Source organism: Cucumis melo, chromosome 10 (genome assembly GCF_025177605.1).
Source record: "Cucumis melo cultivar AY chromosome 10, USDA_Cmelo_AY_1.0, whole genome shotgun sequence".
Taxonomy (NCBI): Eukaryota; Viridiplantae; Streptophyta; class Magnoliopsida; order Cucurbitales; family Cucurbitaceae; genus Cucumis; species Cucumis melo.
Window position 1 is genome coordinate 27,170,688 of NC_066866.1, and position 18,959 is coordinate 27,189,646.

The 18,959-nt window shown below is 34.7% G+C and overlaps 2 protein-coding genes across 8 annotated transcripts; both read left to right on the forward strand.

The window, feature by feature from the left end:
* The first annotated feature begins 340 nt into the window (after positions 1–340).
* LOC103499382 (uncharacterized) lies at positions 341–2,130 on the forward strand. Of its 5 annotated transcripts, none has more exons than XR_539802.3 (3): positions 341–574; positions 657–700; positions 1,377–2,130. XR_539802.3 is itself a non-coding variant. In XM_051090799.1 (2 exons), exon 2 carries the CDS (start codon positions 1,404–1,406, stop codon positions 2,016–2,018), a length of 615 nt encoding a protein of 204 aa, XP_050946756.1. In that variant the 5' UTR covers positions 560–700; positions 1,377–1,403; the 3' UTR covers positions 2,019–2,130. The 5 variants fall into 5 exon arrangements, 2 of the variants coding, with proteins under 2 accessions (XP_050946756.1, XP_050946757.1); XR_007824187.1 differs by having other exon boundaries at positions 349–574; positions 657–692; XR_007824186.1 differs by having other exon boundaries at positions 349–574; positions 666–700.
* A 4,217-nt stretch (positions 2,131–6,347) lies between these two features.
* Positions 6,348–16,076, forward strand: LOC103499383 (serine/threonine-protein phosphatase 7 long form homolog). Of its 3 annotated transcripts, none has more exons than XM_017047081.2 (8): positions 6,348–6,644; positions 11,161–11,581; positions 11,707–11,829; positions 11,920–12,567; positions 12,728–12,891; positions 13,176–13,263; positions 14,578–15,012; positions 15,106–16,076. In XM_017047081.2, exons 2-8 carry the CDS (start codon positions 11,207–11,209, stop codon positions 15,889–15,891), a joined length of 2,619 nt encoding a protein of 872 aa, XP_016902570.1. In that variant the 5' UTR covers positions 6,348–6,644; positions 11,161–11,206; the 3' UTR covers positions 15,892–16,076. The 3 variants fall into 3 exon arrangements, with proteins under 3 accessions (XP_016902570.1, XP_008460605.1, XP_008460606.1); XM_008462383.3 differs by having other exon boundaries at positions 11,194–11,581; XM_008462384.3 differs by having other exon boundaries at positions 6,348–11,581.
* The last annotated feature ends 2,883 nt before the right edge of the window (positions 16,077–18,959 follow it).

Sequence of the window (18,959 nt, forward strand, 5' to 3'; positions counted from 1 at the left end):
AAAAGAGAAAAAGAAGAAAAACAATGTAAAGATTAAACGATGTAAATAAATAATTGAAAAATAAAAAAGATGATGGAAAAAAAATTGCAGAAAAAAACTATGAAAAAAGAAAGACGAAATTACACGAGAAGAAGATGAAAGAAATAGTAGGAGAAAACGAATCGCAAAAGAAAAATGTGCAAACCTGAAATATTTAAGAAATAACTAACTTCAATGTACTTGGTAGTACGGACGGTAAATAATTTTGTATTTTGTTACGAGAAGTTTCCTTTAAAATTATTATTGTTATTATTATTATTTATTATTGTTATTATTTTGTACATTTTAGATGTTTGAGCGGGAGAAATTTTGCCCAATTATTATTTATGTGCCCAAATCCTGGTCTCTTTTTACTAAATGAATACTGAGTGCTCTCAGCTGTTCATCGCCTCCGCCGTCACGGGTCTTCTTGTGGGTGCTGCCACCGCTGCGTCACTTTGCTGTGGGTCAGCACGTCTGTGAACAACAGTGTATTTGCTATACGTCATAGGGTTCGTTTCGTCACACGTGTAGTAGATCTGGACAGCGCCACTTTGTAAGTCTAGGGTAAACTCGATCTGATACCTAATCCTCCGTTTTTCGTACTTAAATTTCTAAATCATTGGTTGCTTTTGCAGGAAAAAAAGCCGAATATCTTGGGCTAGGGTGGAAAGGTCTCTGGGTATGTTCTTTTTTATTTTATTTCAACCCTAAGCATCACCATTCAAACTATCACTTTTTTTTTGAAGCGTTGTATTCATCAAGATTGTTTGTTGTACCCAAAAAATAGATGCAGCAACATAAAAAAGAATTTCTTCGTTTATTTTTTTTTTGTTGAATTTCTTTAAATTGAAACTTTTCTGTTTGATACTGAGTGATTCTGTATGTGAACATGTATTTTTCAAATACTCTTGTTCTCTGTTTTTCTCGTTCTCTGTTTTTCTCTCTTTGTTCCAGATTTTGTGTAGCTTGAGCTTCTGTTTGATAAAAAATCATTTAAGCTATGAAATTATGCTACACCTTTAGAGCATGCTGCTATGTAAGAGAGAAAAACCAATTTTCTATCTCCTAATGAACCTCAAAAGTAGACTATGGGTGATGTTGAAATATATCACGCAAACACTAATTAAGGAGATGTTTGCAAGATCTAATCTAATATGTTTTCTTTCTATTATTCTATTTCTCTAATTAATTTTCAATTGTTGGACTTGTTTGAACAATTGGAAAAGGTATTTGGTGCTAATAATTTGTATGTCACGGAGTTTGGAAAGCTGTATCAATGTTACTGCACGTCTTGATATTATGCAATTTAATTGTTCTTACTCGATCTGTTTTTTTTTTTTTTTTTTTCTTTTTAGAGATTTGAATAGGGTGAGATTGATGATATGGAAGAAGAAAAGGAGAGAAGAAAGAGCTCATTGGGATCAGAAAAGAAGAAAAGGAGGAAGAGTTTGTTTGAATGGAGTAAAGGGGAAGAGCTAAATCTACTGAAGAAGCTTGTCGAGTTCAATAGCAAGAACATTAGTCGCGAGGAATTTTATCCGTTCTTGAGAAATGGGTCATTGGCGGAGGTGTCCAAGATCCAAATATTTGACAAGATTCAACAACTCAAAAGCGAATATTTGGAGAATAAATTAGAGTTGAGAAAAATGAGAAAACGAAATGTAAAATTGGAGGATGATGATGATTATAATGATAAGAGAGACGAGGGCTTTGAGTTATCAAATCAACTTTGGGGTGAAGTTGATGAAACTGAAAGGGCTTCTAACTCTAAAGCGTTGGAGGTATGCAGTAGGAATTACTACGAAGGGTTTTTTGAAAGTTGTGGGCTTGATGTACAACTATTTGACCCATCTTTTCACGATGCAACCAAGAAGGATATTGACCATTTGTTCAATCTTGAACATCATGTAATCTTATCCAAAGCTAAGTTGACGGCTCAAATTCTTCAACTAAAGTACGACCTTATTCAAGCTCGTGTCAACAATCCTACCAATTAATAATCGCCCTTGTCCACCTCTCTCTCTTTTTTTTTCTGGCTCATATGTATCAAACATTTCCAAAATCTATTTATAGAATATGAAAGAGACTAGGAAAGTCTTTTATGATTTATTTTCGTTCACAGTTACAATTTCTTTAATTTTTTTATAAATACATGGTTGGATCAGTTTTCCATTATAATTCGAACCAATGCAAATTGAATGTATCTTTCAGTTTCCTTTTTCTTCATTTATTCTAATTAAAAAGAAACAGAGAAAGATGACGAAGACCAAATGGCGAAAACAAAGCAACAAAAGAGATCCAAAGAGTTCTCGAGCCATTAGTGACTTTTTCAAAGTGCAGCAATTGTCCTCTGTGATATTGAATAGTAAGTTTCTCACTTCTTTTATTTTTTATTTTTTTTATGAGCTTTCCAATCGGTACAATATTCCCTTCTTTTTCTTTTTCTTTTTTTCCTTTTAATCACACCCGACTAATTTAATATACCAAAAGAAAATCCATACAAATGTTTGGGTGATTTGGGAAACAGGTGTGGATTTGAAAAAGAAAAAAGATTGGGTAAAAGGGGTGGGTGGTTTTAAAGGTATTTGGGTAAAAGGGTTGTTTTTTTGGCCTCGTTTGTGTTGCTCTGGCCCAACTTTGGTGGCTCGGTCGGTTCTAGTGTGATTGAGGTTGCATGGATGGTGCCGGAGAAGCTGCTACACCGAAGATGGAAAAGTTGTGCCGAAGATCAGCAAAGAGGTTGTAATCATGCTGTGTCAGAGGGTGGAGAAGTCGTGTGATTGGTTGAATAAAGAAGAAAAAGAATAACCTAAATCAATAAGGAAGGACAAATGTCAACTCTCATGTCCTCATGACGTCATCATCTTAAGAGGTATTTGACCTTTTTTTCTTTAAGTTGGGTGATTTCACATTTTGGACCTTTAAAATGGAACTTGTATGAAATTAAGTTCCAAAAGGGATAATAGCAGCAATCTACAACTTCTCATTTGTTTTTCAGCTACTTTCTAAAGCTAAAAATAAAACATAATCATACTTTAATAAATTACTTGTCTAATCAAACTCAAACTCAGAACCCTTTCTCTTTATTTTCCAGCTTTGTTGGAGTCGTCTTTATTTTCGCACTGTTGCAATTGTCTTTATTTTCCAAACACTGTGGCAGCCATCTTCATTTTCCATTTTTCTTTTTTGATTCTCATCTTCCATTATCTATCGTGAAGTCTCCAAATTACATATTCAATCTTTAAGTTACAGTTCCATTCCATCTTCTTCAAGTGGACAAACCTTAATCTTTCCACCTTGAAGCGAGCCAACCCTAAACTCCACCCTCTTTTTTGCAAGTTATAGTTCCATTTGAAGTTTGAACTTCACCCTCCCTTTTGCAAGTTATAGTTCCATTTGAAGTTTGAGTTCCATTTTCAACTTATCCTGAATTTTCATCTTGTATTTTCTGAAGAACTATAGAGGAACAAAGTTCATTCTCAATAATTTTTATCTAAAGAAAACATAAGATTTGATCATCTTCACCATTTTGGGTGGTTTTTTTTCGAAAAAAGAAACACATACAAGATTTTTGGGTTATTTTATTGGGATAAAAAACAAAATACCTAAATCCATTTAAAAACCCTTTATTCTTTGTATAATTAAAGAAGATGAAAGACAAGAAAACCACGACGAATACAAGAAGTAATAATTGATTAAGAGCTTTAGAGGTGATTTGAAAGGAGACTAAAAAATCTGAAATAATACAAACTTTAAGTATGAAGACTGAGGTATTCTCTTCAAAACAAAAACTTTAGATTAAATTAGATTAACAAGTTGGTTGAAAGATCCCAAATGGACACAAACTTCAATGAAATGGAAGCCTTGGTAATGGTTATTTTCATTCAATCTACATTGAGCAAAAACATTTAACATCTATGATAAGAGATTGTTGAGTAAAGGGGATGAAGGAAGCTGGACTACGAGTTCAAGATTCGAAATTTAAAATTTATTACTAAACCATTTTAATTTTCAAATATTAATTGATCTCAAGATTCATGGCAAACTTATCTACTTTGAAATTAGGCTTAGATATATATTTTTCAACTAATTACCGCTCTTAAATATTGTTAATATTAACTAAATCCATAACAAATAGATATGATAATTAATATAATATGTTATTATAAAATTAAAAACAACTTTTAAAAGTTGTAGTTGTAGTCTAAGATTCAAAAATTAGTAACAACTACTAAACTTTAAATGTTCAAACAAATTGTTAAATCCCTAGATCTTATGAAAAAGTTACGATTGAAAAGAAGACGTTATAAAAATTAGAAATTAATTACAATCTCATAAATGTAACTAATTACAAGAAAAAATGGGGCACATATCAAATTAGAAATTAATTACAGTCTCCTAAATGCATAAATCAAATTAATTACCCTAAGGTGACAATGGGACACATATCCAAGCAACACAAATATTAAAATAATTACAATGCATTGACAGTCAGAACAGCTACTTTCTACGACTAAAAGAATATAATTACACTTTAATGATAACTGACATTAGAGCCTAATCAATCAAACAATCTTACTAATCAAGACATTTTTGAAATAACCCACATAGATTCTTCATATCCAAGTACACTAATTTCCAAGCCTCCATCTCCCATGATCTTCAAGCTGGCGATCTTCAACCCTCCCATCTTCCATCTTCCATCTTCCATCTTCCATCTTCATGCTCAATATATAGTTCTTCACAAACTCAGTTCCATTCCATCTTAATAACATAAAATTTAGTTCCTTTCATCTTCGAGCTGACAATCTGTAAACTCTAACGTCCCACTTTCAATCAGAAATTTCATCTTCAAGCCACTGAAACTCATCTATAACTTTCCATCTTCAAACCAAAATTACAAAAAATCCATCTTCAAGCTACTAAATCTCCATACAATAACATTCCATCTTCAGCATTTAGTCATCAACTCTCTGTTCAAAGGGACACAATTCCTTATCAACAATTTTTATCTATAAAAGACATAAGACTTGATTATCTTCACCATTTTCATCCTCTTGAGGAAATATAACTAAACATATGATGTAAAAAACAAATCTCATATATGATAATTAATATATTGCAGTACTTTAAACCTAAAAACAACTTTTACAAATTGTAGTTAGTGTTTAAGATTCAAAAATTTAAAACTACTACTTAAATTGATTTAAATATTCAAAACAACTATTAAATCAGGAGATATATGGAAAAGGTTCATAACATCTTATTAGAATATTTTGAAATAAAAGTAAGGGTTAGATTTAGCCGGTTAAGAATATTTTGAAATAAAAACCAGGTTGAGATTCAACCAATAAAAAACTAATAATATGATTATTTTAAAATTTTAAAAATAAGGAAAATTGTTAAAAATAGAATATTTGATAAAATATTTACATTTCATAGAAAACTCAAAGTGTAATACATTTTGTGTTTTAATGTTTTTCTTATATGGAGTGTATAGTTTGTCAAAATTTTCTATTTTTGGAAAAAATCCTTTAAAATTTTTTAATAGAGTTGTTAAAATCTTCAACTAAATTGTTAAGTCCCAACATATTAGAAAGAGGTTATGATAGAGTTGTTATATCTCTAATATGTCGAAATTAATTACAGACTAAAAAATGCATAACAAAGATTAATTACACTTGAGAGACTTCTGATAAGAGTGTAAATATCGAAATAATTATAGTTCGTGAATGTGAGTATTTTGGTATTTTATAAAATAGCATGCAAATAGATAATATAAATTAATTACACTTAAGATACTTCTATAAGAGCCCAAATTTTAAAATAATTGCAATCCGCGAGTATGAGTTATTTTGGTATTTTATAAAATACCTTACACATGTGCATTCACATGTATTTTGCAAAAGAAGAAAAAATTGATTTTGCCCTTTTCCACAGGAACGACCGAAAGCATTACCTCTTATTATTTTTTATAATTAGGAATAGTTACAAATATAGTCATTAGATTCAAAAAAATAATTAAGTATATAACAATATTTTAAAAAATAGATAAATATAACAAAATCTGTCAAAATCTATCAATGATAGGAGTCTATCACTAATAGACTATGCTTGTCTATTAGGATCAACGATAAATCCATTTATCACCAATAAAAATCTATTATTGATAGACTTTGTTATATTTAATATTTTTTTTAAAGATATTGCTATATACTTAATTATTATTATTAAAATTGATAATTAACCGTATAATTACTCTGCCTTCTTAAGACTATGGATCAAACACGTTTGAGTATTTTAGGGCTAAAACACAAAACTCCATAGCAGATTGCGGTTTCAAGACGAGGTCTCTAAAAGACTAAAACAGTCGCCGTTTCAGATAGCGGTCTCCTTTCTTCAACTTCTTAAAACCCGCTAGTTTCCCAGTTGGTATTCGCTAATTCCTTCCGGATTTCAAACCCATATAACCATCACGCTTCACCAATGTTCCTTAACGGATACTCGTTGTCGGATTCAGCGGTTTCTCTTTTGTCCTCATTTTCTGGCGAAACCCATATGAAATAAAGGTGAAAAACCATCCAAAACTAGCCATCTTTCCAAGGCAATTTCAAATCCACCAGGTTTTTTTTCTTCTATTTTTCAACTTGTTTGCTATGTTTGTCTAATGTAATCTCACGTGCTTGTTTTCATTTCATTTCATGGAATCAAGTGTTGAAGTTCTTGTTTGTGTTCTGTATTTTGTTGAGGAATTGATTTAGTTACTTTTTGAGTACGTATAATTTAAAAACTATGATATCGATATCGAATATGTCATGGTTTACTCCATTTCAACTAAAAATACTTTGTTCCTGAGCAATTTGTCGATCTGCCCAAGCTTAGTTTATTTTGAAACAGAAGCAAAACTTTGTCATGGAATGTTTTTTACCATGTGGCAACTGAGAAGACAACGATTTGTCTGATGACAACCTTGTGAGATATATATGAGAAGCCTTATATGAATAAGTTATACCCTTTTAGCAAACTCATGGATTTGAAAATGGCTGAAGGTGTGCCTTTTGCGGAACATTTGAATGAATTCAATAGGATCATTGAAACGTTTAGCTTGGTGAAGGTTGAGTTCAACGAAGAAGCGACTTCCATCCTTTTGCTTACTTCTTTACCTGATAGTTTGGGAATCTATGAAAGTAGCGTTACCTTTCTCTTTAGGTACAAGAAAATTGAAAATTTCCAGATATTATAGATGCAGCTTTTACAGAAGAGATTTATAGAAGGCACTTTGGTGTGACTTCTACTTCAAATTCAAGCTTCAAAGTTGGAGAGAAAGGGAAAGCTATCAACAATGAACATTATAAAGGCAGTAGATGAAAGGAGAAGCAGACAATTGAATGCTACTACTGCCACAAGCAGGGTCACATAAAAGCATATTGCAGAAAGTCGAAAAAAGAGCAAAAAGATAACTCCTAAATTGAATGTTGGTTTAGCTTATTTGGGGACATTCTTCTTGTTTCTCTGGAAGTTCTATCGATGGGAAGCACATAATTTGGGTTGATGCATATTTGGAGGAAGTAGAGAGCATTTAATTTTGTGAGCTGGTTTTTGAAGGCAGGACAATTTGAGAGTTGTTGAGTTTTCTCTTGTTTGTTTTTTATGATATCGATTCTCAACTCATAGTAAAAATATAGGGCTCCTTAAAGGTCAGACATAGAATTATGCAATTATTTCTTTTCACTTTTCATTTCTTTTATTATATATCTTTTCATTGTTTTGAATTCTGCTATTATAATTTTCCAGCAACATATTGATCGGCCTTGTTAATAACTAAACTATATTTATGATCGCAAGGAAACGGGGGAAGTTTAGAGCTTCCCACCTCTTCCAGTTCTCATAGAGAAAATCCAAAACAACAATTAGAAAAAAGGTACTGTCCTTCGACAAATAACAATGACATACTTAGTTCATTGCGCCCACTTCTAACTAACAAAGTTTCTTGAGTCTGCACAATCGCCTGGGCACTCTCCTCGCAGTTCCTACTCTTTCAAATGCCTACATGCCTGTACTCTTGTAATAGGGGTCGATCACTATCTGCCCCCCAAATAATCACCTTGTCCTCATGGTGGAAGTCAGGAGATCGAAGGGAAATGTAGGAAGCAAGTCCTCATGTGGCATCTCCGAATGAGCACCACCAAAGTACCCTCATTGGCAGCAGACTTTCTCAAACTCCCTCTTGAATAGTAGACTTTAACAAGCCAACTAACTTTGCTGGCTATTTGAATGTTAGATCGGCTTACAACTCTAGAGGAGTGGGGAAAATGGGCATTTTCTGCCTCACCTCTTTACGTTAGACTGATGAAACATACGGTGTCTAATCTCTTTACATTAGACTGATGAAACATATGGTGTCTAACAGTGATTGAAAATGTCACTCCATATGCGACATGACGAACTCATGCAATGATTAGGAAGAGGCCTACAAACCGAGGTACTAGCTTCAGATATTTATTCAGAGATGCTTGGGGTGGTGGCATCTTGAACTTGGATTTGAGTGTCTACTTCCAGAAGTTGTGTTCATTTTTTTAACTTAATACTTGGGGTGGTGGGGAGGCCATATACTACCTCGAAAGCGGTTGTGCAAATCAATGAATGGTAGTAGTGTAAGCATTGAAGGACCTGATATCTTGGGCTTGGCTTTGAATTATGTTCCAGAAGAGGTGGATGATTTCATTAAAGAAAATATTGCAAAGCTATATCAAAACTCTTCTGGGAAAAAGTCTAATCAGCTTCAATCATGTGAGTTCTCTTCGATTGATCCATCTCTAAGTCCTAAATTCTCATCCTTAATTGATGATTGTGGTTTGAAGATTGGTATAGCCCCTCATCATAATTTTCAACAACATTGTTGACTGTTTTGTTTTGGAAATTGATGAAAATCATCACTTGGATTACTAGAGCCTTGGTGGTAAATCAAAACGGATTGTTGTGTAAAGGTCAGCATCCTGTAGTAGTATTAGTCAAGAATCAAGGAAAGAGTTTGTGGTTGGTTCTCTCCAAGCTATTTGAAGTTTAAAGAAGGGTGGTTGCTGATATTTCTGTGTTTCGTTAGTTTCTACTTGTTCCTCAGGGCTGCCTTGCGGATTCTCCTTTGGATTTTGAGAATTGGTGCAATATTAGAAGATTTTCTTATCTATTTTTCATCTGTTTTGTGTCTTCAGAGAGTTTTTCAAAGATTTTTGGTCCGAGCAGATTCAAAGGGGTTTCTATGTTAATTCCATCCATTGGCTTGTTTGTTTTGAAGCTGCAAGGAACTCGGCTTTTTCTTATTGTCCTCTTTGATTTTTGAGTATTTTTCCAGTCAAGTTTGTTTGTTGTGGGTTTTTTTTCTGGCTAACCTGTGTTCTTGTGATTGGTTCTCTTACAATGGTACTTGTGTTCTCTTGCTCTTCATTTTATATCATTGTCCTTTGAGCAAAGCAACAATCTCTTTTCATTTTATCAATGAAAAGTTATGTTTCTTTCAAAAAAAAAAAATAAAAATAATAATAATAATAAAAAAAAATAAATAACTAAAATTAGCCCGTGGTATCCATCTTCAACGTTGCTTGAAGACAGTTGTAGCAAAATTATGTAGATAAGTCTCTACACGCTAATTGACCACCTCAATTTGCTGATTGGTTTGTGGGTAGTAAGCACTATTCTCCAATTGTGTACCCGGAGCAAGAAACAACTCTTCCAAAATATGCTCAATTGTCCTAATTGAATGCAATACTCCATGGAAATCCATGTAAACACATACTTTATAAACATAAATTGTAGCTAAAATAACAATAATGAATGGGTGTTTACGTAGGATAAAATGAGCATACTTGGATAGGGGTCCATCACCACCAAAATCATATCATAACCATCTGACTTAGGCAACCCTCAATTAAGTCCATAGAGATATCCTCTCAGACACGTTATGGGTAATGCTTATAGCAGGCCTGTCAAAGCTAATGACAAATACTTAGCTTAATGGCACCTTGCACATTTTGCCACAAATAGGTGGAGTAGTGCTTTCATACTTGTCTGACAGCATACATGTTCAGGCATTTTTGCATTGCAGACACAGACACAGACATGTCCGAGCATTTCATAAAAAATGAAGTTTCATTCTTCCTAGGTTTTTCTCATGGGTCTAAAATGTTGTCTTATGGACATTTGACAGTTTTTGGTCGAATTGGTGATAACTGGACTTGAGTTTAATCTTTGAAATCACTGTTGCAAGAAATAAGGCACTTATTTATGATTGTCACATGGCTTAAAGACTGTTAGTCCCCACAAAAACGACATAACCATCCTTCTTTTTAACCAATAGCATTAGACTAGAAAAGGAGCTTTTGTTCGGTTGTATCAACCAGACGGGGAGCATTTGCCACAGTTGTCTCTGAATCTGTCATCCTTTTGGAATTGTTGATTCCTGTACAGCTGTACATTAATTGGTCCCATTCCAAATGGGAGTCTAATTGTACGATCATAAAATTGGATTGGATTTAAAGCTCCATGAGGCTCAAACATGCCTGCCAAACTCTATGATATTAGCATAATTTCACTAGAAAAGGCCCAATTCCCTTAGTAACGTGTGTGAGTATTAGTTGTATAGTTTCTAATGCAAATAAGATTAAATTTACAGTCCATTGCATTCTTAGCCTTCTTATATATTGTAGAAAATGTCATAAGCTTCCTTTGCTCTATTGGCAGCAGGCGCTCACTTGCATCTCTCTTCCTACTGCAGTCACGAGTTAAATTCTCATATGTAACACCTTATAATGTAGAAAATGTCAACATACAGTTATTTACTTTTAATGTTATGTAATCCCGTTTCTTTGGCCCCATGCTTGCAATTTACTTAGCTTTCCTGCATGTGCCTTATGAGCGTGAGCTTCTCAGAAATTTGAAGGGCAAATTCATTGCAACATTATTTTTTCCATTGGGTTGGTAATATTTTGGCACTCTATATTCCATGTGTCTATGAAACCCCATGCTCATTTGAGACTTGGGTAGTAAACAAAGTGAATGCAGTTTGTAGTTATGCCTGGGGGCTCTCTCATGTTGCATGAATGTTTGATCCTGCATTGTTTGGAAATGCCCATATTTTATTAGGGGATTTGCTTGGATTATATTTTCTTAAAATAGTGAATGAGAGAAGATGAGTAGGCAAGGTGTTACACTCATGTGTTACTGGAATGGGACAACAACGAGTGGACCTCATGGCATATCCTACGAAGGTGCTGCACCAAAACCCATCCGAGTTGGCTATGGGATTACACATAATGAGTTGGTTGATAGGATATATGGAGTTACTGGATTTGACAAGCAATCCTTTAAACTGAAGATCATATGTAGGTATCCGGCATGTAGAGAATACATACCTGTGCCAATCAATGATGATGAGTCTATAGATATCATGTTTGATGTGGCACGACAACCGGGAACTAACTGTCTAGAACTATATGTTGAAAGAGAGCCACTCTGCAACCATATCCCAATAAATGTTCCAGAAACAACCATTGTTGATAACCAGGTATGTTCCAAATTGTTTGTGTTCTATAAAATTGTTTCTAATTCTTGTTAACATGCTGGCTGACCAGACTTCCATATTCTATCTAGTTATGTTTTGTTCATTGAGTTTTGCACACTGTTTTACAGACGACAGATGAGAGAGCCACAGACGATGCCCAAGTTGATAGCTTTTTAGATCCAGGACCAGCTGACAATTCGATTCTTGTTCTACAAAATCAGCATAGATCTGAAGCCATATGGATGGGGGAGGTTTGATCTACTTCTGTAGTTTGTTGTAGGTTGCATTAGTCAAGTATAAAATTTTCATATTTCTAAATTGACAATCTTCCTAACTTGTAGGATCCTAGTGTGTTAACTTGTAGACAACGGCTGGCAGCAATGATGAAAGATTGGCAATTAGATCCTCGTGTCCGTCAACTTATCATCAAGGCTGGATTTTATGGGGTATATAGGGTTGGAATCTTACAAATTGATTGGCCCTTGATTACAGCATTGGTTGAGAGGTGGCGGCAAGAAACCCACACTTTTCATTTTACAGTTGGTGAGAGTACTGTCACTTTACAAGATGTAGCATTGTTGTTAGGTCTACCAGTAAATGGCTTGGTAGTGACTGGAAATACTGATCTCCAATGGGAAGATTTATGTGAGGAGCTATTAGGGCTCAGGCCGGACTCGAGTGTGCTCCATGGTTCAGCCCTTAAGGTTAGTTGGTTGCGAACTCATTTTCAAAAACCTCCATCAGATGCAGATGATGTTACATTACAACGCTACGCCAGAGCGTATATTTTAAGTTTGATGGGTAGTGTTCTATTTGCGGATAAATCTGGAGCTGATGTCCAGTTAATGTTCTTACCTTTTTTAAGAGATTTGGAATGTGTCGAGCAATTTAGTTGGGGAAGTGCAGTGCTTGCACATTTATATAGAGAGCTTTGCCGAGCCAGCAAGAAAGGAGCCAATGAGATTTCTGGCCCCCTTGTTCTGTTGCAGGTGTGAGTATGCAATGCATATTCAGTTTTTTCTTGAATCAAACCACATATAGTATCCTAAGTATTTTTCTTAATCAAATATGAACAATGGAAGAAATTGTCCCTCTGTCCGTGCTTTATGCTTTAACCTTATAACTTCTTCTCTTATTAAATTTCTGCAGATATGGGCATGGGAACGCCTAGATATTAGCCGGCCAGAGAGGTTGGTTTATAAAGGTCGAAAATCAATTATATCAGATACAAAGGCTGAGGAGGAGAGAAGTTCAATCGCAGGGGATGCTATTGTAAACAACGAGCAATTACCAGCAGATCCATTAGGATGCAGGTATGTGTTAGGGTGGTCCCCATTGCCATAACAATAGAAGTTGAAATTATACTGCTTGCATTGCTAATGGCCTTTTAAAAAAGGTCACAAAAACTAATCTTCAATTTTTTTTTACCCAAACTCTCCAATATCCAGAACTCCCCACCCTAAAAACTTCTCAAGTAATTAAAAATATACCATTGTTGATACCCCGGACCCCCAATAGTATTTCCACTGTTATCATACTAATACTCTTCTGATGTCTTTCTATTAATTCTACTGAATTTTATTTCCGGTTATATTAGATGGAAGGCAGCTGTGATTCGTAGAGATAATCCCCACAGAGCATTAATATTTTACAGGGACCTGCTTGATCAGCAAACAGAGAGCCAGGTTCCTACCTGTTCTCATGTTCTTTGTAGATTTGTTGTGCCTAATGTATTTTTGCATGTTTTTAGTGTGGGTGGGCGGGGTATAGATCCCGAACCAAAGGAGTTACGAAACAGGTGGTCCAAAAGTAAAAAGATTTAAAATGGGGTCACAATTTACACCAAGATATAGTTAAGTTGATGATACTGTACTATCCATAAGGTGTTCAAAAGGTCTCTCCCTGCTTCAAAAGGTTCTCTTGTTCTGTCAAACGGACCCAAAAGAAGACTTTGATGATGTTGACCCATGTTTCTTCTTCTTGTTTTTAAAAGGATGCCCGGTAAAGTTGATGGGAGGAGAAGATGATCATGTTAGGGTAGGGAAGTCAACCATATGAACTTGTTCACAAGGATTGTCCAAAAAGAGGAGACAGAAGGGCAAAGAGAGGAAAAGTTGGTCTTGTGACAATGCTGCATTATACACAATGTGATGAACCAGTCATGTTGGGCATGTGACGTTGAAGTTTCTCTTGATTATCAAAAGCATGGTGAGCAACTTTCAAAAAGGAAGAATTTGATTTTTTCTTTTTTGGGACGGGACAATTAAAATTTGACATCTGGAGGATGGCCATTGGGCTTCGAGGACCCCTGTGATGCCATGACGAGGAGACTCAAATTTTGCTTCAATCAACCATCTCCAAAGGGCTGTTTGCTCGAGTCACCTCCGAACTCATTTAGCAAGGAGAGCACGATTCTTTTCATGAATACTTTTATGGAAAGGCCAACAAAAGTCACGGGGGAGAATAACTCTTCACAAATAATGAGGTTTATCCCTTTCTTTTTCGATACTGCCTTTCCACAAGTTTTTCTCTATCGAACCTTTCTACAGAGGCTGCCACCTTCTTAAGTATTTGGAACAATGTTAAGTAGTAGATGGGGAGGATTGTTAGGATACTTTGGACGAGAATAAGGCAAGATTGCAGTCTCCTCACAGAAATTTTCTAATGATCCTTTATATAGCCTTAGTCTTTTCTTGTTTTCCCGGTTCGTTTTGTCTTCCCTGCGCTGTCTTCTTAACTTCTTGTGGTCCTTAGTTGTACTCTCACTGATTACGTCTTTGGAGGTGGTAGACCTTTTTTCTACTAATAGGTGCTTGTTTGCTTATTTATTGTAGGCATTATCTCGAGGAATTCATATTTTTGTTCTCATTGTTTGATTTCTAGATAGCAAACCAGTTAAAGTGGAATGACATAAGAACCAGATAAAAGATATATTTTTCATAAGTCATAATTATTCATTTATCTCTAGGTTTTTACTCTGGTGTTTTTACCAAGTGCAGATGGTCTGGCAACCTTACATTTCTGAGCGTCTTGCATTGCTACCAGATTCATTGCTTAGAGACCAACATGTGTGGCGGACGGTTGCTCCACTTATTTGTTTTGATATTGTTGAATGGCATCATCCAGAACGAGTTCTCCGTCAGTTTGGTCTTCACCAAGAAATCCCACAGCCTTGTGATACAGGAACAAAGCTGCATATGATTGACAGGCGGGGAAAACATCATTATGATTGGAAGGCCTATCATGGACAGTATATTAAATTATGGGAGGCTCGAGAGAATAGCATTGCAACGGGCAAGCTAGAAGAACTGCCAATGCAATACCATGATCCTTACATGGTTTGGTATAGAAATGTTACTCGGCGTTTGATCACCCCTCTCACCCAAAGGTCGCATATGCGGTTTCAGCCATCGAGTGGAACCTCACATTTACTTGTATGAATCATTTAAAATATATTGATGTTATAAATTGCAAAGTCTTTCAATTTTAAATCCAACATGATTAGAAATCTGTACTTTTCTTTGCAGGTACAAAGTTTGACAACTATTCATAATCAGTGTGCATGTGCACTTGAATCTTTTACGAGTGATGGCGCTATGAGATCACTGGAGTGCATTCAAACAACCTGCATTCGAGTTTTGCAGATGATTGGAGAAACTCGTCATCTCAAAGGAAAACAATCAGTTATTTCTACAAAACCAATCATCCCAACCATTCCAAATTCTGCTAATGATGCTAACAATACAGAAAACCACCAACACGGCGAGTGTGCTGCTCCATCTGTACATACAGTGACTGTTCTAACTAAAGCTCCATTGGTCAGGGGACAAGGAAGAAGTAGAGGTAGAGGTCGTCCCAGAGGCAGCATCAAGAGTCAAGGTGGAGGTTATTGTAAGGCTCAGAGTGTTGTGGTCGAGACCTCTTCACAGTCATTTCTATCAATACATTCGACTCCAGAATCCTTGCAGCCCAATAACAGTTGGGATAGACAATTGCATATGAAAGACGCGGAGGTTGGCACAATGATCGAATCAGTGGACTTGGTTTCTGCTCAAAGTTCACCAGAGAGTGAAAAAGAAACATGTGTGAGAGAAAAATCACCGGAACAATCATGCCTGATGTACAAGGAAAATAAAAGAGACGTCGTTGTGTCACCATCAATTAGGCCGATGCATCAAATGAAGGGGGCTAAAATGGGACAGTCAGTACATCTACTAGAACAGAAAGAGAAGTCCATGAACCTTTTGGGTAAGGAAGATATTGGGAGAACAGTTGCTTTACCAAAGGTTGGATCGAAACGAAAACACATTTAACAAAAATGATTTGTATCTTATGATATATTTGAGAGTTTGTTGTTTCTAACCCTTCATGCTAATTGATAGTGGACTTGAAGCACATTCATGGACGTAAGTCATCAATCATGTATAAATACACTTTATTTAGTTAGGATTATTGTCTAAACTTTGTCAAGGTATAATCTATTCTCTTAATATGTGTATACTCGAATGAGTTACTCTTGCTCACTGGTAAACCAATTAATCTCTTGCATCGCTTTCCACACTACGCATTCCTTTTTAGGAGAATTTGGTTTATCCCTACCACAATGTAAAAAGAGATACAAGAATGGGAACTTTGTAAAATCATTTGTTTGCAGGTAATGAAAAATGACCATTAGTTTGAATCGTTTGAACTTAAATCCTATTGTTTCACCAAAAGGTATAAATAATCTTGAATCTTAGTTTATTTGGATTTGAATTATGCAAATAATTTGTTTACAAATTTATATACTATTGGTTTAAGACATAAATTCCGACAAAGGATAATTAAAGCAAAATTGACTTGCATATCTGCCCATAAAATTCAAAATTACAATAATTTGAATTTTCAAAACATATCTTGCTCTTTGATTTCTTCTATGGCCGTCAAAATTTAAGGTTCTAAATACCTAAATATAATCCTTTGAATGTTCAGCCATACTTCAACTTGGGTGGTTTAATGACGGTCACGAGATGACGTATCATAGAACTTCCAGATTTTTTACATTTGGAAAATACAATCTTTTTCAAGATTTTTCATCAAAAGAAATGCAAAATATACGACAAAAGCCTAACCACGGACACAAGTGTTCATGTATTAGTTTTACAAAGATCTAATAAAAGCTTTAAAATCTAATGCCCAAATATGCCTAGACACACCTTTGTATATCTTATACACGAACACTTAAAATACCCACCAAAAATAGATCTTTAATTCAAATCAAGAATCAAAGATTGTCTTCAATACCGACGAAAGGTATTGAATCCCGGCGAAAGCCAAGAATGTGACTGTGTTTCTTTTTTTATTTCTTGAACGAATCAGAAAACAAATAATCAATAAAAGTTTAATATACCTTCGCCAATACGCAATAGCAACAAAATGTTCTCACCGGTTTAGCGGATGAGAAGAAATTTTTTAGAGTTTCAGAGTAATTATTGAGAGATTATTCTTTAAGAAAAGTGTATTCTACCAGTGCTCTTCTATTTATAGAACTGAGATGACTTCTCTAAAGATTTTAAATTAATTATTTAATTATTTAACTCATGCTCAATCTTCAACTTTAATTTTAATCTCATCAAAATTAAATAAATAGTTATTTAAAGGGGAACTTACCTGAAATAACAAACTATTTAACGGCGCCCACTTACCCCTTTTTTAAATATTTACCATCTTTTTCTTCTTTTTCACCTTTCATCGTCTTTTTTTTTTTTTTCGCTGCGATTTCTTTTAATGTCTTTTCTTCTTTTTTATTCTTTTTTACGTTGTTTAATATTTTCTTCATCTTTCTTTTGTATGTCGTTTAATCTTTAAAGATTTAGGGTTTTACATACATGAGTACCTCAATGTTGATGTGGATGGGACCCATCAAGCTGACAAAGATTCTGTTGAACCAAATTTGCACTGGTACATGTTTATGCAATTCTTTGAAGTTGTTTGTTTGGGAGTGTACTCAAGATCAAAATTATCTTTTTTACCCAATGTTTCTTTTTCATTTATCTCTTTCTTTTTCTTTTTTTTTTTTTGCCGTCTTTACTTCTTTTTATTCATTTATTTAGATTTTCATTTTGTTAGGTGTGCAACTAAAATTGTTAGGCAATGTGGCATTCCCATCCTACTTCCTTGTTGCGTAGCCTTAGTATATGGTTGCATGTCTTTGGTTGGATGCATAGAGGTTATCCTCAACTCTTTTTTTACATAGCTTGCCTCTCGTGGGACTCAAACGGCTTGCCGCCTATGGCTTCCTCATCTAGGTGTACCCTTGACCTCATACACAAACTCCTTTGGAGGTTTTCTCAGGCCATTCTTTTTGCCGCCTAGCACTAAGTGCAAACTTCTCAACACTTTAACCAATTTTCCAACACCTTCCTTCCTTTGGCTACCTACCTTCAACCTTCAACACTTCGAAAAATTTGAATTTCCTCCCTCTTCAACCTGCCCTGAAAACAACAATACCACCACCAAAGCCTAACTTCCTATACAAGTTAGGAAATCAAAGAGTAAGGTGATTAAGGGTTTACAAAGTCCTTGTCTACATTATGTATTTTTTATCATCTAATAATGTAGTAATCAAATAAAATTGATTAAATTAATTAATTAGTAGAAAAGGATGAAAGAGGTAACTGTGAACTTAAAAAAGAAAGTTAAAAAAAAAAAAAAAACTTACTACTATATGATTGGAAATCAATAATATAGTTTTAATTCTCTATTTTTCATATTTTTCTCCCATTTCTTCCTCAATATCTATGAGACCCTGCTCACGTTTTGGACTACACGATAAGTTTTCACGCGACAAAAACTGGCTATGTGATGAGACTGTTGTGCGATGGAGGTTGGTAATTGGAAAGTCTACAAAGTAACTTGCAGTTTGAATTCTAGCTATGTGATGAGAAGAAGCTACGCGATGGACTGTAAGGCGATCTAAGGTTCCTTCACCTACAAATTGGTTTCAAAGCACCTTGAGCTTGGATCTTCGACAAAAAATTTGCAAGTAGTACAAGAGAGCTCCGACTAAGGAATTAAGCGAGAAGCTAATTGATTGTGAGTGTTTTCTTTTCTTAAAATGTTTGCAAACTAAAAGAATTGTCACATTATTTGAATCTCTATACATTTTCCACTGAATTTTTTAGTTTCATGATTTTTGTTTTGTTGTCAACTTCTAAAAATGTATTTAATTTGTAAATGAATTGACTTTGAAATAAATTGGAATGTTGTGATGAAATGATCTTTGGTACCTTATGCAATGAGTTTCCTGACATTTGTTGTGTGTTTTGGTGTGGGATGCCTTATCCTTGCTGTGTGATCTGGGATAGGATGCCCTATTTTTGCTGTATGATCTGGAATAGGA